Source organism: Watersipora subatra, chromosome 10 (assembly GCF_963576615.1).
Source record: "Watersipora subatra chromosome 10, tzWatSuba1.1, whole genome shotgun sequence".
NCBI classification, from domain to species: domain Eukaryota; kingdom Metazoa; phylum Bryozoa; class Gymnolaemata; order Cheilostomatida; family Watersiporidae; genus Watersipora; species Watersipora subatra.
The window spans coordinates 14,703,528-14,723,108 of record NC_088717.1 but is presented as its reverse complement, the minus strand read 5'-3'; the positions used below and the strand labels follow the sequence as shown (position 1 = coordinate 14,723,108).

The 19,581-nt window shown below is 35.6% G+C and overlaps 1 protein-coding gene and 1 pseudogene across 4 annotated transcripts in view; one reads left to right on the top strand and one right to left on the bottom strand.

Moving 5' to 3' along the window:
• The first annotated feature begins 8,993 nt into the window (after positions 1-8,993).
• Positions 8,994-10,675, top strand: LOC137406076 (P2X purinoceptor 4 pseudogene; annotated as a pseudogene).
• A 942-nt stretch (positions 10,676-11,617) lies between these two features.
• LOC137407373 (kinase D-interacting substrate of 220 kDa B-like) overlaps positions 11,618-19,581 on the bottom strand; it is a 56,352-nt gene continuing 48,388 nt past the window's right edge. For 3 of the 4 annotated variants that reach the window (XM_068094006.1, XM_068094008.1, XM_068094007.1), the window contains 6 exons: positions 19,106-19,322; positions 18,257-18,442; positions 16,145-16,339; positions 14,425-14,590; positions 13,090-13,102; positions 11,618-12,277 (listed from right to left, as the gene is read on the bottom strand). In XM_068094006.1, coding sequence (XP_067950107.1) covers positions 12,176-12,277; positions 13,090-13,102; positions 14,425-14,590; positions 16,145-16,339; positions 18,257-18,442; positions 19,106-19,322 — 879 coding nt within the window. In that variant the 3' untranslated portion in view covers positions 11,618-12,175. The remainder of the gene's footprint in view (positions 12,278-13,089; positions 13,103-14,424; positions 14,591-16,144; positions 16,340-18,256; positions 18,443-19,105; positions 19,323-19,581) is intronic. The other variant, XM_068094010.1, reaches the window with a different exon arrangement.

The following is a 19,581-nucleotide window of genomic DNA, read 5'->3' as shown; positions in this document are numbered from 1 at the left end:
ACTGGGACATAATTACGTATTCGATAAAAGTTAATATTTGTCAGAGGCACGTATAAATCGTCATACTTTTGAACCACACGGTCTATAAAAAATATTTTGATACCAAATTAATCACCATACAATTTTACATCAGCTAATGAAATGAAAAATACCACAAATACGTTGGAGAATGAGAATGAACACTTTTTCGATCATTCTCAAAAAGACAGTGAGCGTGTCCAAGTTGGACGATTTATCAATATTATTACAGCTTACGGCTTTATTATTATTACTGATAAAATATGAATAATCACTTTTAGTAGTACTATTGTTCAATAACAATCACCCAAAGTCCATAGATCTAAAATTTGTAAAAATTTGTAGCTGTAAGCGTCTAGCACGACTGGTCACCGCTAACAATAAATTGCTATAAAAAATTAAAAATTTTGGAAAGCAAAACTACAATCAGGATGGGTTGTTAACATATTTTTTATTGGCTCAATGCATGCAAATAATTGTTATTTTTGCTTAAGTACAGATATGGCATTCCTATTCACTATCCGGACTTCTCTGCAATAATATTAGATTAACCACTTTTAAAACGCTTTTGTTCAACTCACTCCACAATTTTTGATTTCTGACTCTATTTTATTTTTTTCTTCTAACATGTAATGAAAAACACCAACTTGTTAATGATTACTAATACACAGTTATACATACGTACAACCAATTGTTTTTACAATCCATAGAGCGCAAGCATTCCATTTCAAACAACTGCTATTGAATATACTAGAAGGAGCCCATGGGTGCACAACTCTCAATAGAACAGAGTTGATAGCGAAAAGAATGACTTTACTTATGAGCCTGAAAAATAAATAACCAGTGATGCAGTGCTACAACATTAAAGTGTTACAGTTCTGCATTGCTATATCTGTGCCTATTTTTACCCAATTGTGCCTTAGTCAAGACAAATCTACTGTGTTTCTACTACAGGCGTGATGGGTACAGCATTAAAATTTAGATGCCTCATTTGAACCCTTTCTCAAATACTCTTAATAAAAGGAACACTTTTATTAAGAGCATTATTATTTATTATGGGGGTTATTTATTTAAAGGTTGACTTGCAACAAAATTCTCATTATAGTTATTTGGTATCAAAAGGTTGCATGAAAGTGTAAACAGGAGCACATCCATTTCAACTCTGTCCTATTTGAGCCCTTTTGGAGAGGGATTCCAAACTACGGCGTTTTTGTGAAGGTTGTAATTAATTGTTCATTTTTGAGCTTTTAAGAGCTTGTAATCACATTTAAAACATATTTTGCACCTACAATACAACAGAGTAAGACATGGAGAACCTCTTAATACCAACTAACTGTAATGTGAATTTTGTCGCAAGTCAACCTTTAAGGTGAACATTGTAAAAAAGTATTGTTATATATATTAATAAACCTCACACTGTCATTTTTTGTGCATGTGTTTACGTGTGTGTGGTGCATGGTGCGTGGTGTGGCTGGTGTGTGTGTGGTGTGATGTGTGTGATGTGCGTGTGTGGGTGTGTCTGTTACTTCACATAGATGCGATGTGTTTCCACATTTGCTGGCCAATTTTATTAAAACTTTACACTCATATGCTCTGTTTCTAGTTACTGAAAACCATCCTCTTAAACACCCATCTGCTGGCTATCTGATTAAGAATGCAAAATGCTCAAATCACCAGGCTTATTGCTAGCAGTATGAGTAAACTGAGTGTGCAAAGCTTGGGCAATGATGATACCGATAATGATTGGAGCAGTAAAGGCTCTCTGTTAGCTGAGTGAATAAATAGGAATGTCTCATATCAACCAGACATAACTGAGCAGCTGAGCAAAAACAAAGTAAACTACTATACTCGCTGCACTGGGATGGGATGGGCTGGGATGGGCAAACATAACAGGGAAGGCAAAGCTTATCTAAATTTAGTCACCCTTCAAGGATGCCAAAGCAAGTACCAGCAAAAACTGAGAGATCTTTCTAATGATAATAATAATCAAATAACAGTTTATTAATAAAAAGAATGCTATAGGATAAATTACTTTTAACTGTTTACCTAGATTAAATCACTAATTAAAAAAAGTTACTTTATTTTTCAAAGACCAACAAACAAAGTTCTTAATGAATCAAATTTCAGTTAAGTGTAAACTACTGTACATTGACTGCATGTAAACGCAATGCATATTTGTCTGCGTAATTATGACTTTATTGATAATTCAACTTATACATGAGGAGATAACTGCTAAAATTTATGTAATGCTATGACTCGTAGCTACTGATGTTTCTGCAAAAGATTACAATGCAATAAACCATACAGAACAACGCAGTATCAAACTGTCCTTAAACCATTCAATAATTAAATGAATAAAGCTATACATATGTAAAAAATTCTTTGCAGTTGGCAAGATGATATTGGCAATGTGAGTAAAATTTAAAAAAACAGTTTCTTTCTTTTCAACTAATTGATGAAACATATTCAGACAATAATATCTTGGACTTTTTAATAGTAGCAACTTTACGGATGGTTCATTGTGTTGATTAGTAGCAAGATGTTTTTTATTAATAACCACTGAACAACCTTTGTATCTAGAGTTTTCTGCTCTTGTAACAAAATGGATGAGCTCATTTCTTTGGCTTCTTGTACAACTTATTATACTGACTCGCCTCTGAAAAGATTGGTCACAAAACTTTGTTGGTGTAATTTAACCTTTTGCCAGCTGCTATAAAACGATCACAAATTCTGGTCTTAGCTGTACATGTCTGGTACATACAGATGTGTTTGCCGCTTTATTAATATTTACCTTTGCTTTTGTTCCTGGTTATTTTATTATGTGTGGCTTACATTTTGGGGTGTTTGTGGACTTATAGCATGTTTTACTGTAGCTACTTTGAATATGCTCTGTACATGACCAATGCATGACTCATCATGATTGCGCAATCGATATGGAGTAGGCGTGTCCATACAGGAATTTTATTTGCCATAACTTTGGTAAAAATCAATCCTATTTCAGAGGTTATTTAATCGGGTTACTTAATATTTTGCTGATGCACTGTATGTAAATATATTTATACCTATTTCAATAACGGATTGACCTTGTTCATCTCATCAACCTGGTGACACAAATTTTATATGACATTTTTATATTGGCTATTGACATTTATTCTATAGTCATACCATAAATACAAAAATGAAGCAAAGCCTAGAACAATATGAGTACTTGCACAAAATTTTAGTAGATTTATCAGAAGGTATCAGTATTTTTTATCATTTTCAACTGTTTTTGATGTTTGAGGTGATCTGACTGCCAGGATGTTTCAAGAATAAAATCAACAACACTTGATCTCAATTAAAACAATCAGAAGGTAAATACGTGAAAAGTTACATCACCAGTTGTTATTGTTGTTGTAGCTGATGTCGGCTATTGTGTTCAAGCGGCAGTCGCCTCTATTCTGTCGGTCTATTTGCGACAATAAACGTCATATTCGCAGGTTCGCTTGATCTGAGCATTTTAACCATGATCAAGCTTGGTTGATGTTAATCTTGAAACATCTTGGCAGTCAGATCATCTCAAACATAAAAAATAATCGTAATTGATAGAAAAATACCGATGCTTTCTGATAAAACCTACCAGAATCTTCAAGTTAGCTGAACAAGTAATTTACTATTAGTATCATTGTAAGTACTAGTAAAAACAACAACTAAAGCATTTTTGCACTCACTATGTATGATTATTCTGTTAAAAAGGTTGTTTTTTGGCTCATTTTTTATTAGAAAATATATTGTCAATCGCCACTGCTTTGCTCAGCACAGTTTTAAACAGTACCGTGTCTATGATAAACTGTGTCTATGATAAAATAAATCAATAGAAATGCTAACTGAATAGTTTTTGTAGACATCCGAACCAGAAAGTATCCATAGAATGAGCTCTATTGCAAGTCAGTGCGTCAAGTCAGTGTGTCAAGGAAACTTTAAAGCTATAAATAGATCCTGTCTGCTCGATGAATAGTTCAAGTGACGCGATTAGCTAAGCTAAGTGTCTTCACCGGAAGATGTGACAATAAGACTTGTTTCACAGTTATTGAATGCACCGGAAGCATCTGATAGAGAAATGTCATGGGAAATCTAACAGAATGTTTTCAGCTATTAAACTTCCTGTCACGCCGCCCAAATGAATTCATGAACATGTTAGTGTTAACATAGAGTACCACTCAGCTGTGGCCTCATTGTATTCATCGTACACTTTTGGTTCATATAGAATGAATTTTATATTTTTTTAAATAATATAAAGTGTTGTGAGTTTATAAATCAAAATTCTTACCGGGTATATAGCGTTAATGCTAGATGAGTGCCCGGCGTTGCGCAAGTAATAAAAAATTTTTTCCCATAGAAAGTTCATTTTCAATCAACATACACAACATTTACCATTTTAACTTTTAAATGAAGGTGTTGGTTTATTTCTGTGTATGTCTGGCCAATGCATAATTCAAATATTTAAAAGCTTGAGGCAGAGCTAAAACAGATTGTTGAAAAACATTTTCTACTTATGCTACACATTTGCTAAAGATTTAAAACAGCTTATAAACTGCGGCAAGTAATGTAGTTGTCATTGTCTAAGTTTCTTAACCTAACAAATTTCAGTAACTTAAGCTAGTAACTTAGTAACCTTCAGGCTACTTTCACAACAAAATCTACAACAATAATAATAAAGATGCCAACCATGCTTGCTCTTCTTCCAGCTTTTCTCCTCTTGTCATTGCAATGACCAACGCAAATTGTTTCAGCTTTTTTGTAGAATCCGAAATATGTTTTGATAGCAATTCATCTGAAGTTTTTTTAAATTATTGTTCAACCAGAAAAAAACAGAGGCTGTCAATCAGATACCGTAAGCTGACACTGCACGCAGCTTGTATACGCAGCTGATCGAGGTTTGTATATCAAACGATGGTTTAATTGCTAATTAACCAGCTTTGCAGTAAACAGAAGCTTTGCCGTTATCGTCTCTATCAGCCATAACAACCTAATAAGTCATTATGTTTAAACTTTACAAAACTCTTAACAACTCTATATAAATTAATTACTAGCAATTATATAGATGGTCATTAGATAAACAAGTTGTCCATCGCAGTAGAACAGCTCCAAAGGTTTAATCACTTGCTAGACATATCTATCTATTTGGTCTGAAAAGCTACAGAGCATAAGAATTCTCTAGGAGGTTGATCCCAAGAATATCACTAGAGAGGCAAGAGATTAGTTATGAATGCATCAGATTTGGAAATATTCCATAGCCTACATTTCTTACAAAATGGTTACATCTATTGTTGAGTTTGCTTTCATAGAGCCACATTTATGGTATATTGTACGCTTGCATTAAATATTTGTATCGCGTTAGCCTGAATACAGATAATTTTAAAACTTTATGAAAAAATGGAATATCTGGCAATCAGCTGACCAGGTTCGCGTTTGCCCAATAACGTAATGCAAATCTTGTTAAATGCCCTTATTTTTTTGAACAAAGAGGTAACATCTGCTTTAAAAATATTGTTGGTTGCTTTTTTCAGTTGAACAGTGCTAAAGAGGTAACTTTAGTGGATAGTGCAACTATTCATGTACCTCAAGAAGGGTGGTTATGAGCCGTCAGTCAAGCACATGAACTCTTCACCCTAATTAATCATGACATTTAGTCAAGATAATGTGGGCAGCTGATAGATGAGCTGTTCTGCAAATAAACAAGGTACCTGCTATGGTTTGTCAGGATACCAAAACTAGAGCCATAATAGTCAAACAAAGTAAATACAATTGTTCATCGTTGTAAATTAAGTTTTGGTTAAAACTGCGTAGTATTGGAAATTTGAACCCTGCAGTCTGTATATTAAAATTGAAATATACAGTAACGTGATTTATATACCATTATTTAAACATTCTCTATACAATGTATGTATATATATAACTTTTAATCGGCCTTAGTAATCACCAACAAAATGATGATTTAATTACATGCCAAAAACAAAAATAAAAAGACAGAAATCAGGACTTATTGACTGACTTATATACATGTTTTTAAGGTTCACATGTGTAAAATATCTATCTCAGATGTGCATATTGTATGTCTAACATAGCTGTTCGTATATAGAAAACTTTGAGCAAACAATTATAATTCAAATTAAACAATCTTCAGCTTTAAAAAGCCAAACATGTTCATGAGCATCAGTTTTTCATGTGGAGTATTTATAGTCTAAATCTTTCTTCCCTCTGTTGCTTTGCAGTTCAGCTATGACAATCATTTCGACTATTTTCAAATTTTAAAAACTATTAAAACTAGCTTTGAAATTTTTAAAAGGTTTAAAATTTACGAGTATATGCAATGAATTTTTCAGTTGCCTTGATAAATCATTCTTGCAAACAGTTTGAAACCTGTGACCTACTTTTATCAGGAAATGCTGACGTGAGGAACAGGTTACAATAATGCTTCTTTTTAAACTCCACCTGACTGCTATTAATATATTTATCACTCAACGTTGACTCCATTTGTGTAGCGAAATTAAGTTTTTTTATATTTTAACATTTATTGCATGTGCAATGCTATAGTTTCCTTCAAAGTTTTATTTGTCAAAATCAAAAATGTTGTGTTTAAATATGAATGTTTCAAAAGATAACAAGTGGTGAATGATTAACTCCAAAGCAGTCGATGGGATTAAAAATAACTCTTCTCCAGATTTTATATACTAGCAGCATATCTATGAGCTTTTTATTGAAAGTGCTTCTATTTATATTGTTATAAAAATGTTTATATTGTTATACATTGTTTATATTGTTATACATTGTTTATATTGTTATACACTGTTTATATTGTTATACATTGTTATACGTTGTTAATATTGTTATACGTTGTTTTTATTGTTATACGTTGTTTATATTGTTATGCATCGTTTATATTGTTATACATCGTTTATATTGTTATACATCGTTTATATTGTTATACATTGTTTATATTGCTATACATTGTTTATATCGTTATACATTGTTTATATTGTTATACATTGTTTATATTGTTATACATTGTTTATATCGTTATACATTGTTTATATCGTTATACATTGTTTATATTGTTATACGTTGTTTATATTGTTATACGTTGTTTATATTGTTATACATCGTCTATATTGCTATACATTGTTTATATTGTTATACATTGTTTATATCGTTATACATTGTTTATATCGTTATACATTGTTTATATTGTTATACGTTGTTTATATTGTTATACATTGTTTATATTGATACAATGATATAAATATGTTGCTTATTATGGAATATATTCTTTTTGCACTATTTTCATGCATCATCATCTATTCTATAAGCATGTTTTAAAGAGCCATGTTGGACAAACATGAACTTGGCTGGACATGTCTGAGTTCAGTGGTAAGGGAACCTCAACGACTGGAGACATGCCCAGTTGCGGAGAACAATAGTAGTTGGTAGTTAGTATGCCTGCTTATGCAAGAAGAGGCTGTGTGTGTTTTAAAGCACCATTGCTGTACAAACAATGTCTCTGTTATCTTGGCTGGACATGTCTGAGTCTAGTGGCAGAGAATCCTCGGTCACTCGAGATATGCCCAGTTGCAGAGGGTAATTTAGGATTGGATGACATTCTTGTTACCACCAGCGACCTTATTTGAGAATCGAACCCTGACCTGTGGTTTACATGTCAGGCATTCTTGACCATTAGGCAACAGCTGCTCTTTGTATATGCAGGCAACGACTGCTCTGATATATATAATATATATTTTGCAGAGCTTATATATATTTCTCACGAATAGCTTTTGCGTGTTAAATAGATGAGGATGTAATTTGAAGTATGTATATAAGTGTTAATCTAGAAGTGAATAGGGACACTTGATTGCATTTTATTGGTTTAGACAAAATGGATATAGTTGCACATCCGAAAACTCTTGTTGGTTCATGATAATAGAGGTTGTTACTGATACCGGTATCAACCATGAATCAATATATTTCAAGAGAACCAAGGCTAGCACAGTGTGCGGTATGTTAAAGATATCCAGAAGGAAGAATATTTTATATCCGTATGAGTCCATTTCATACATTTTGAACCAGTAGCCTATTTCTCACTATTGGGCTACCCGCTTTGTCCTGGTTCAGCCAGAGTGAACCTTGTTTAGCCGAGCAAAATCTGAATCAGTTTTTGCACCCATCATGGAGATTGTAGTCATTATGCAAGCAAAGATTCTTGTCTGGTCCCTGCCAAAAAACGTTGTGGGTGGGGGATCAAACCTGGGATCTCATGGCCACCTCGCAGACACCCTACCGACTGCAATATTTATCCTGTGCTCAATACCCTGGTCTCTGGTAGGAGACCTGAGCGAACTTCCGTGAACATTGTGAACCTCCCAGCGAACAGAGTGAACCTTGTTTAGCCGAGCAACATCTGAATCAGTTTTTGCACCCATCATGGAGATTGTAGTCATTATGCAAGCAAAGAATCTTGTCTGGTCCCTGCCAAAAAAACCGCTGTGGGTGGGCATCAAACCTGGGATCTCATGGTCACCTCGCAGACACCCTACCAGCTGCATTATTTATCCTGTGCTCAATACCCCGGTCTCTGGTAGGAGACCCAAGCTTAGGTAGACATTACCACCCACTTATTTCAAGGGGGTTGAGGAAACAGTTTTTATATAATATATACATGCATTAAATAATCATACTTTCCGATATTCTGCTCAGATTTCTTATATCCAATGCTGTTAGCCAACTGGGCCTCAGGGAGATCACTACAACTTAAATTATGATTCGTTCACATGCAACGCCATTCCTAATCAATTTTAATCAATGAATGCTAAAGAAATCTACTTGTAGCCAATTAAATCACTTCACCTTGCCACATAGGCACGATCACGTGCATCTCTAATAATATTTTTATGCTGGTTGTAATGTAGGAATAGGAGAGTATCAGATCTCTATATAGCACGATGGGGTGTAGTACAGTTTTGCGTCGTGCTGTCTCTTCAACGTGCTTTGAGTACGACACCCCGAAAACTGTGCATATTCATTCTAAAAGCATCGGAATTCTCAACCGACTCGTTCAATTAGCGATAATATCATATGTGGTTGGTTATATATTTTTTGCGCACAAAGGCTATCAATACATTGACCATGGGGCTATCAGCGGTACAACGACCAAGCTTAAGGGAGTCGCCTATACTAACGCTACAGACGATCCACGCGTTGGAGAACATCTCTGGGATACCGCGGACCTTGTTGTACCTCCGGAGGAAAATAATGCGTTCTTTGTCACAACAAATATTATTACAACGTATAATCAGACACAAGGTGAGTGTCCAGAGTTTGAAAACGATTTTTTGTGTGATAATGACAGCGATTGCGAGCCTTTGGGCAGCCTCCTGCATGCCGGTCACGGAAGAAGCACAGGAAGGTGTGATAAGACAGCCAAAAGGTGCAACATAGTTGGCTGGTGCCCCGTCGAGAATGACAACCTGCCGGCAGCAGGTAGATATGCTACTCTGAGAGATACTAAAGACTGGACCGTTATGATCAAGAACCATGTTTATTTCCCTTATTACGACAGAACACGGAGCAATTTTATAGAATCGGTTACATATGACTATCTTGGAGGGTGCATCTATAACCATGAACAGCACCCATATTGTCCGATACTTCGACTATCGGACATCGTAAGTCTTGCTGAAACTAAAAAGGAGGCAAGTTTATCTTACGATGATAAATGGTACGAGGCTCTAGCTATTAAAGGCGGTGTTGTCTCGATCAAACTGAAATGGGATTGCAACTTTGACTACGAAGATGAGAAATGTAAGCCTACGTACTCATTTGACAGACTCGACAAGTATAAGGGTAATTCGCTGGGGTCAGGATACAACTTTCGCTATCCAGTGTACTATTATGAAAATGGAGTAAGAAAGCGCGACCTGGTCAAAGCCTATGGCATACTTTTCATACTCGAGGTTGAAGCGAGTGCTAGGGCTTTTGATTTTGTGACCTTCACGCTTAACCTTGGCTCAGGAATAGCGCTGCTAGGAATGGCTGCCATTTGCTCTGACATCATTCTCGTCTACCTCCATAGAAAAAAGAATTTTTTCAAACAACATATCGTTCATGATATTACAGAGGCTGAACCGAATAAAACATCGAAACGAGATTTTTCGAGATCGAGCACTAACTTTACCGAGTGTCCCATGAATGATCAAATTTCAGACAGAGAGGCTCTCCACCCACCAAACGGTAATAGCAAATAAGGCTGCCCTATTTAATATGCTTTTATTATCACCGCCTGTATGCCACATTTTACAGAGCTAATTAGTTGTGTCTATGAGTCAGTCTGAATTACGTGATTGTATACTGAAAAACCTGCTGTACTTTCAGGGATCTACTTATTACATATGTAGCACCTGCTCGATATGTACCTGTAAGTACCTCACTCACCTGGTTGGCCATGGGAAACATGGTACTGCTAGACACCTAGCAAACCCATTTTTTCATTGTTTTCAGTAGCGAGCTAGCATAAATGTATACCTTTATGTTGTATTAGACAATGAAGATAATGTTAGTGACATAACTTTTTTATGTTTTTGGCAAAATAACTGTTATTGTTTGTAACCATAATTTGTGCAATACACTCGTCCATTTTACAGGTATTGTTTGTTGTTATATTATTTCTCACATTATCCTAATCAACTATTCTTTAGTTATGTGATTATTATAACCACTAGTACACTGGCAGTCCTGTGTGCCATCAGACATCGTTATGTGTAATAACTATGCGCACAGTTATTCTTAGATGTGAAAAAGTGGTTGAGTGAGGCAGATGATAGCGTGCTTACCTGGAAATTCCAAGTTTGATTCTCGGGCAACACATTTTTTTCAAACGCTGTTACTATAGCTTTGGTCAGGCACGGCTCACATTGTAGTACAAACGCTGTTACCATAGCTTTGGTCAGGCACGGCTCACACTATACTAAAGACTACTGAATGCATGGCGTTGCACTGGTAATGAAAGGAATTTTTGACCAGAAAAAATTGATTTTCAATCATATACAACATTTACCATTCACATATCCGGGTTTGAATCTAGTGTGATGCATTTTTTCCTAATGTTCCTAGATTGGCTTCAGACAGGATGGGCACGGCTCTTATTATAGTAAAGATTATTACCATTTTTATTCATACTTAATACAGAAAAAAGGCTGATCGATAAGTAACCTTTTTTAGTTAATGCTAAAAACGAACTAGTAAAATTTAATTACCACTAAAATCAATTCTGATTGAAATGCAAATTTTTAAAATTTACACTGAGCTGTCATATCTGCAAATATTCTCTACATTCTAGAGTGACTAACTCAAAATGGTGCCTAAATGTTTGAAAACCCAGACAGTTTTAGCTGTAGTATAAGGTGAGTTATAAAATCAAGCACAGGTCATAGAGAGTGTAAGTGTTTCCAAGGGTACAGTATTGTTAAAAAGGTGTCAAAATATTTACATAAGCAATGATAATACAACATAAATCTCTCTGAAATAAAGAAAATTTTACACGTATTGAGATAAGATGGAAGATAAAATAGCAAAGAAAACAAAGACAGTACTTCGTGTATTGGTAAAGAAATGATTGAGAAATACACAATGAAGCATGCTAAATAGGGTTAGCAAAACAAATATCTAGAGATTATTAAAGTCAAGGCCAGAAAATCTGACTATTGTGTGAGAAATAAATCCATTTGACACTTTAAAAAATAAATCTATTCTGAAAATATATTATGAAATAGTTAAATCTCTGTTTTAAGACTTGGCTCTAGTTCAGTGAAACTAAAAAAGCTATTTACAACAACGATGCAACCTTTACAAGTTTGGCAGAAATATTATGCACAAAGTTGATAATATCATGCAGTAAGGGGTATAGAACTATATACATGCGTATGCAGACATAGAATATCAATAACTCTTGTTGTTCAACGACCATTAATGACACTTGATTGCATTTCATTAGTTCAAATAAAATGGATATAGTCGCGCATCCGAAAGCTATTGTTGGTCAATAATAATAGAGGATGCTACAGTTACCGGTATCAACCATGAATCAATACATTTTAAGAGAAGCAAGGCTATCACAGAGTACGTTATATTAAGGGTATTCAGTAGGGTCAAAAGCTTTATTGTCCACACCTTCCTCTTCGTCTTTCTCCATAATTGGGCATGACATCAGAGGATTTGATTCTGATAGCTTCTACAATATCCAAAGACACTCCGTGTAAGAAACAACCGTGGTTTGTATAAAATCAATCAATGAAATACTTGATGACAGAAACTGAGGGTCACGAGTACAAAAGTAAACAAGAATGCTTGCTGCAGCCCACTAAACCGTCCAGTATCTGGCAAAAGAGATGTGAGAGAAAAAAGCAGAGTTGGTTAGGAGAGAGATTATCTATCACCATTACCGAATCTTCGCTATATGAAACTTAGGGAAGATGTTCTACTCAAAAGTCTCTGACTAAGTGAACACGAAAAACATGTTTGTATTTTTTTCAACTTATGATGACGTAGAGTTGTCAGAACCTGCATATTCATTCTACTGTATAACGCTCATGCAATTCCACGCATGTAAATTTAGAGATTGCAAATATTTTGCCTAAACCAAAGAATAAACTATTTAATGCTCAATGTAATATGTGACAAACTGACCAGAATTCGGTAGAAGCCAGGATTTAAATATAAATTTTTCTAATATAATTTATTTTAATATATAAGATTTAAATATAACTAGCAGAAAAGAAGACAAATCCTACAACGATTGCTGACTGATGCAAAAGCGGACAGACAGCATACTGCTAGGAAATCAAGTTATTTCCAGAAAGCAGCTCTACAGTAGGGAAATACTAAATTTCCAAACCCGGCACAACTTTCCGAATGTCTACGACTATAATAAGTTTGCCAAGGAGAATTTGTAGACGAAACAGTTGATTAGGAGCAGCCATGAGGAGTTGTTCAGCAGGTGACAGTAAGACCAAGTATCATGTGAGTAGCCCAATACCTACTTACCTTTTTCATGATCCTGAATACAGATTGAACAAGTTAATAAGTACATTGACCAGCGGAGGGAAGGTTACGCAAACATCAAGACAACGTGTTATGCATGATGGACAACTCCAACCTGTACCCATCCGCTACATTAATTTACTAATTCAATTTTCAGTCTCCACTTTTCAAAACCACTTTTCCGAACACCTACTGATTTATGAAAAAGTTGTTCATGAAAGGAAATAAATTGAAGGGAGACCTTCATATACCAAAATATCCGACGTCTTCTTTTAACAAAAGCATCGATAAAATATTCCATCTCTTGTACAGTACAAATCCCCGCAAACATTCATTTGAAGGCAAAGCAAAGCTGATACGACGACAAACATGCTATTGTTGGTGCTTGCTTAAATACTAGGTCAGAGTACTTGTAAATAGCTCATATTTATAGTTTACTAAGGCTATCCTTTCAACAGTTCATATTTATAGTTCACTAAGGCTATCTTTTCAATAGTTCATATTCATAGTTCACTAAGGCTAGCCTTTCAATAGTTCATATTCATAGTTCACTAGGGCTATCCTTTCAATAGTTCATATTTATAGTTCACTAAGGCTATCCTTTCAATAGTTCGTATTGGTAGTTCACTAAGGCTATCCTTTCAACAGCTCATATTCATAGTTCACAAAGGCTATTCTTTCAATAGTTCCTATTTATAGTTCACTAAGGCTATCCTTTCAATAGTTCATATTGGTAGTTTACTAAGGCTATCCTTTCAACAGTTCATATTGATAGTTCACTAAGGCTATCCTTTCAATAGTTCATATTCATAGTTCACAAAGGCTAGATAACGAGAGAGGATATGCATGGACTAAAATTAATACGTAATAAAAATATCAATGAGTTTTAAATTTGGTATGTTTTCAGCTATGTTACAGCTGTTAAAGGACAAAAACCATTGAAGATGTAACATGCCTTATTAATAGAATCCATGTTAAAAGTTTTTAGAGAATATAACATATCATTGTATATTTAAGCCACATTAACCAGATTTTGAGACAAACCATCAACTTTCATTTGAATAGGCGTATCAGCAGCCAATCAGCAGCCAGCATTATAACTGATAAGTTCCAGCCAGCTGTAACCAGACATCTTAGACTCATGCAGTTATTGCAGAAATCGCAAGCTGGTTCCTACGGTTACATAAGAACTGGCAAATGCTAAGTTCAAGAACTTTTATGTAGTCGCGAGAAGCTTTGGGTAAACTGGAGGATTTTTCATATAGCTCTCCAAAAACTGACTGGGAGACATGAACTAAGGACATCAGAAAACTTAACTAAGTTATGCGCAAAACTTACCTGAGTTCCAAAGCCTCACTAGTAGGTTGAGGAGTACCATTAGCCCCGAACAACAGCTCAAGAGAAGAATCAGTGCTAAGCCCATTGAGCTCATGAGCTGCTAGCCCATGCGTCTCACATTCTACATCAAACTTAACGCTTCGAGCTCCAGTCAGACCTTCAGCACCTGCAAAAGCAACAGGAAACTACATTATATAATAAAAAGTGCATGACCGCTCAGCAAACAACAATGAAGAGAAAGTCGAGGAAACTAATCCTAGTGATTAGCTGGTTAGTAATAAAAACACAGCAATATGCGTATGCAGAGCGCATACATGTGCTCTGCAGAGCGCATATTGCTGTGTTTTCTAATTATAGTCAGCACTCCTGCAAGTACAGTCAAAACCCTGGTCAAAAATGAGTGCATATATTTGTTAACCAGTCATCAGAAGAACCCTATGTAATAACAATCCTCTTAGCTATCCGCATGAATATTTCATGTCCTCGCAAATATTACATGCGCTTTTTATAACCACTTTATCTGACGGATGAAGAGAAATGGTTGAAGCTGTTACGCCAGATACTAATCCTTGGAGACAGCCGCCTACACTCAATTACACTGCTGCCGTGAGACCGCTGCCGGGAGACTGGTGCACAAATTCTTTGTGTTAAGATGAAGGCATATACTGTGTGTTGAAAATTTTCTCAGGTCTGAAAAAACGTGAACACGTCTAGGTAAATTAGTCCTTAGAGGGTAACAGTTTTTGAAACAAAAACTGCTACAAAAATTCAGACTCCCACGAACCACGGTGGCTGCTATTAGAGGTTTTATCGAGTGCGTGTAGCAAGTTCCAACCGCCTGAATATATAATATATAATAAATAAAAACTTCAAAAATGCATAATGTTTAGAAGCTTTTTAAAAATACTAACTTTTTCAAGGTAATGGCTGATAAATGCTTTGAAAATAGAATGGGTGTAATAAACATTATATGTTCAAGACACGCTGATAAAGGGTCTAATAACACGATATAAAAACGTGTGAAAATAGATAAACATTGAAGACTGCACTGGCCGCCCATTGAGCCTGAGAAGGGCCTAAGGCCGAGGCAGTAACCAGTGAACATAACATAAATAATTCACATACAAACTGTGAAGAACAATTTAGGCCTATATTGTGCTTGTCTATTATAGCTACTAGTGTAAGGCAAGATATAATCAGATAAGCTTGATAGAATGTACCCACTGTATAATGTCAATTGATAGAATATGACTTGATATTGACACGAATGTCAATTACTTTGATACGAACAAACTCTTTACAGCGATGCCTTTGCCCAGGCTTGTCTTCCAAACCGGTTGCTGCTTGAACCTAAGGCTTTAGTATACTGAAAGTGATGTATCACAAGACAACCTTGGATTGTAAAAAAATAATTTTGGTTTACCTAAGCAAGTAACACAAATGCTGATGCAATATATAAACTTTCATTCATAATTTGTAATATTCTTATTTTGCATAAAATTTTTAGCATACTCTTCGCAAAATGTTTAAAAAACTTCATCTAAATATTGCTAAGATACAATAGTTTTCCGTTATGATGTCTTCATAAAACGGCATAAAATAATTTGACTAAAAATTAATCCTTGCCAAGGAGCTTATAAATGAGATAATAAGGTCTGACCAGAAGACCTCTTTATACTAGGTGCAATAGCTTAAAGAGACAAGATCACGGGAAACTCACTTCGACGATGCTGCATTTTGCTCAGCTCAGCGCTAAGCTGACTCATGTCTTTCACCGTGTCGTCCTGTTCATTGGAGTCTTCTTCGTCGGAGGATGCCACCTGGTCATGGACAGCAGCCATGATCATTTGATTCTCTAGCAACACGGTGTCAACAGAGACATCCGCTCTAACCCTCCTAGTCAACTCGGCATCACCTGTTGATAAAACATTCTAAAGGTGATCTATCACACCCTTTTCTATTCTCAGTATGTCAGCATAACTTCAGCCCTTTCATTCCTAAATGACTATAACCCTAGAATGCCAGGTTAAACAAAAACGATAGGCGAAACCTGTGCAAATTTGGTCATATGCAGAGACAAGAACAGGGACAAGAAAATGGTCAAACAGGGAAAAGAATATGATCAAATGACAACTCAAAACTTAACCGAAGAATTCAAAGAATGGAAAGATGTGAAAATAACATATGACCACAAGAAACCCAACAAACTAAAAAAAGCTATGGAAGTAATTTAGCACGAAGGTTGCTGCTGCTACGCAGCTCATGTGCTCCAGGAAAATGACCCCTAGATTTCTCTTTTAGCTGAATGAAAGAGCGTCAAAGCATTGATTAAAGACGTCTAGCTTTTGAAAAGAACTAATACATTCCTTGTAGATTTTCTCAGTGTCTCTTTGAACTCAGTCCCACGAGATGGAGATTATGCGCAAACCAAACAACATGAGCTGAATGTAAAGCATACCTGAGAGCGTGTACTAATTGTCACGTGACAATAACTGCCTAGCGCTTGACAATGAGTGGCCAGTGCTTGCATTATAATTAACCTAGATAACTTTTAGAAAGCGACAGTTGACACTTCAAACTACAACTAATCACATCTATATATCTTTTTGAAAGCTATGAGGTTTTCTCTTCATGCTGTGAGGAGATGGTAGGTTGCGCGCATGTCATGCCATGTCATCGTTAGCTGTGACAGTTGTGCCTTGAATGGGAATAAATTTCTGTTATTCGACTATTTGGCCAACCGGTTTTCACTGTTAAACCTTTTCTTTGATTTTTGTCTTTTTGTGACAAAAACCCGTAACAGAATCGGTTGAAAATGAGATAAATTTTATAGTATACAATATATAATCCTAGTTATTTAGTGCCTGAGCATCAGATGATAATGTCACACGACTGAGTGATTAAAGGAACCACCCATCAGCCCCTATACTTAGATATTTTCATGTTCATTTATGACGTAGACTGCCTGTCAGCAATCTCACAATTTAACAAACCATATAAAATGAATAAAACCACAAAAATAACTGCTTAACCATCAATTACTTGGTTTTAATTTCACAGCTCTTTTAGTTCAACTAGAACAAGTTTCCCCTAGTCATATTGCAGACTTCTCTACTAAATTACATCTGTGATGACAGCAAATGGCCAGTAAATAGCTCTATGACTGTCATATGTGGCATGCATAAAGTTATCTTACCACGTAAAATTTAGAATTCACAGCGCAGACCCGCCACCAAACTTGTTCTTCGAGAAAATAGTACTTCTATGACAAGCAATCAAGTCTCTACTTCGAGCATTTATTAGTTCAAATTAAAATATTCCTAAGTAACATTCCTTTTTTAGGGCTTGAAGTTGTTAAACTGCTAATATAACCTGCTAATAAACGTTTCAAAAGAGTTTGAAGTTTCATGAGGCCAGCGCAAAGATATACAAGACATGACTCATACCTCTTGAAGAAACACAGAGGTTTTTGAAGCGAAACAATCGAGCAAGAAAAGGGAACGACAATTCCTTGATGAATTTTTATTAAACAGCCAGTACCACAATTTCCTATTCTATTTCACTAATCCTATTTGATAACAACTAAATCTTTACTATAATAATAGCCGTGTCTGTCCGTCTGTCCAAAGTCACGCTGAGAGTGTTAGGAAAAAAAGCATGGGAATCAAACACAAAGCTTCAGGTTCTAAGGCAAGCGCACAACCACTCCACTACTTCATCCCCTCGCTGCTCCACGATATAATTATGCATATACTAATGAACTCATGAGAATCTCTCATGACGAGCGTGACTACCAGTGTACTAGTAAATAATGAAAAGGTATTTGACTAACCGTTGATTGGAGGGATGGGACGGTTAATCATCGGAGAGCTAGGATGGGGGATGGAAGCATTTCCTGAAATATTACTACCCATAGTCTCTGGTTTTGTAGGTGCTGCTTGGAGCAATGGTTCAGACCTAAGATCTGGGCTTGGTGTTTGCCTGCTGTCTGGAACTCCTACATCTGCATCTCGCATTGCTATAAATAAGTTAGTCAGGGTGATTAACCCGCTAATCAGGGTGATTAACCGCTAATCAGGACGCATCGTATAAACAGGATCCATAATGCTTGTGGTCAACTAGTTTACCATATTTAATTATTGGGACAAAAATTAACATTCCATAGAAAAACACTAAATACAGTTCATATTTTACTTGAGTTCTTGATGCCCACTTTAACAAGGTAATCAAGCATATTTGTCAGATTTACATAAATGAGGGAAATAAGAAATAGAGAACGATAGATATGATGCTGTTGATAGTTTTTATGAAAAACACTGGGTAGTAAAATGTAAAACCCAGAACGAGCAAACAACTTCACCAATAGCTCACAATGAAACAACTTCACGCGTATATGTTAAAATGGTAGTTCTAGCCTAAAACTTGCATAAACTAAAAATGACCCCATAACAGACCACAATACAGTATAATTAAAGACGAACATTTTTACAAATAACAAACTTCATATGAACTGACGGCCAACCTATATGATAAAGCAGTAACGTACGTACCTACTTGATAATATATAATTAACATATATCAATAATGCTAATATATAATTAATAGTGCATGTTATTCTCGCTTTCACAGAGAACAATAAGCTCCAAAATTGGCTCTTGACAGTGTCACAGCAGCTACGCACCTAGCACAGTAGACTTAAAAAGCTGCCAGTCACCAAACGTCATTTCTAGCACAGGCTTGAGGTCAGCGAGGTCACATGTGGAAAGGACAACTCCATTGATGTTGTGCAGGAGTATTGAAGTTTTGTATTTGTCTAGATTGAGGGTAGACATAGAGGGTATCTTGTGCAGAAGATCGCAGACATCTGCCACCGTGCAATTTGAGAGCGGTTTAAGATCCTGGAAAGGTAATATATGTGTATCAGCCTTCAGTGAGTAAATAGTCATCTAACGAGAGTATCCCATGAAATGCTTTTTCAACATCAAAGCCACAGAGCCTTCCTAGCCTGCCTTCTACACACTAGACAATATCTTTTATTCAACCCCTTCTCATATAAATACAATTATGTTAGACTTTGTACATGATCACTTATTACTATAATCTTTATTATTATTATTATTAATATACTATCATTTAATACATATTGCTTATCACAAT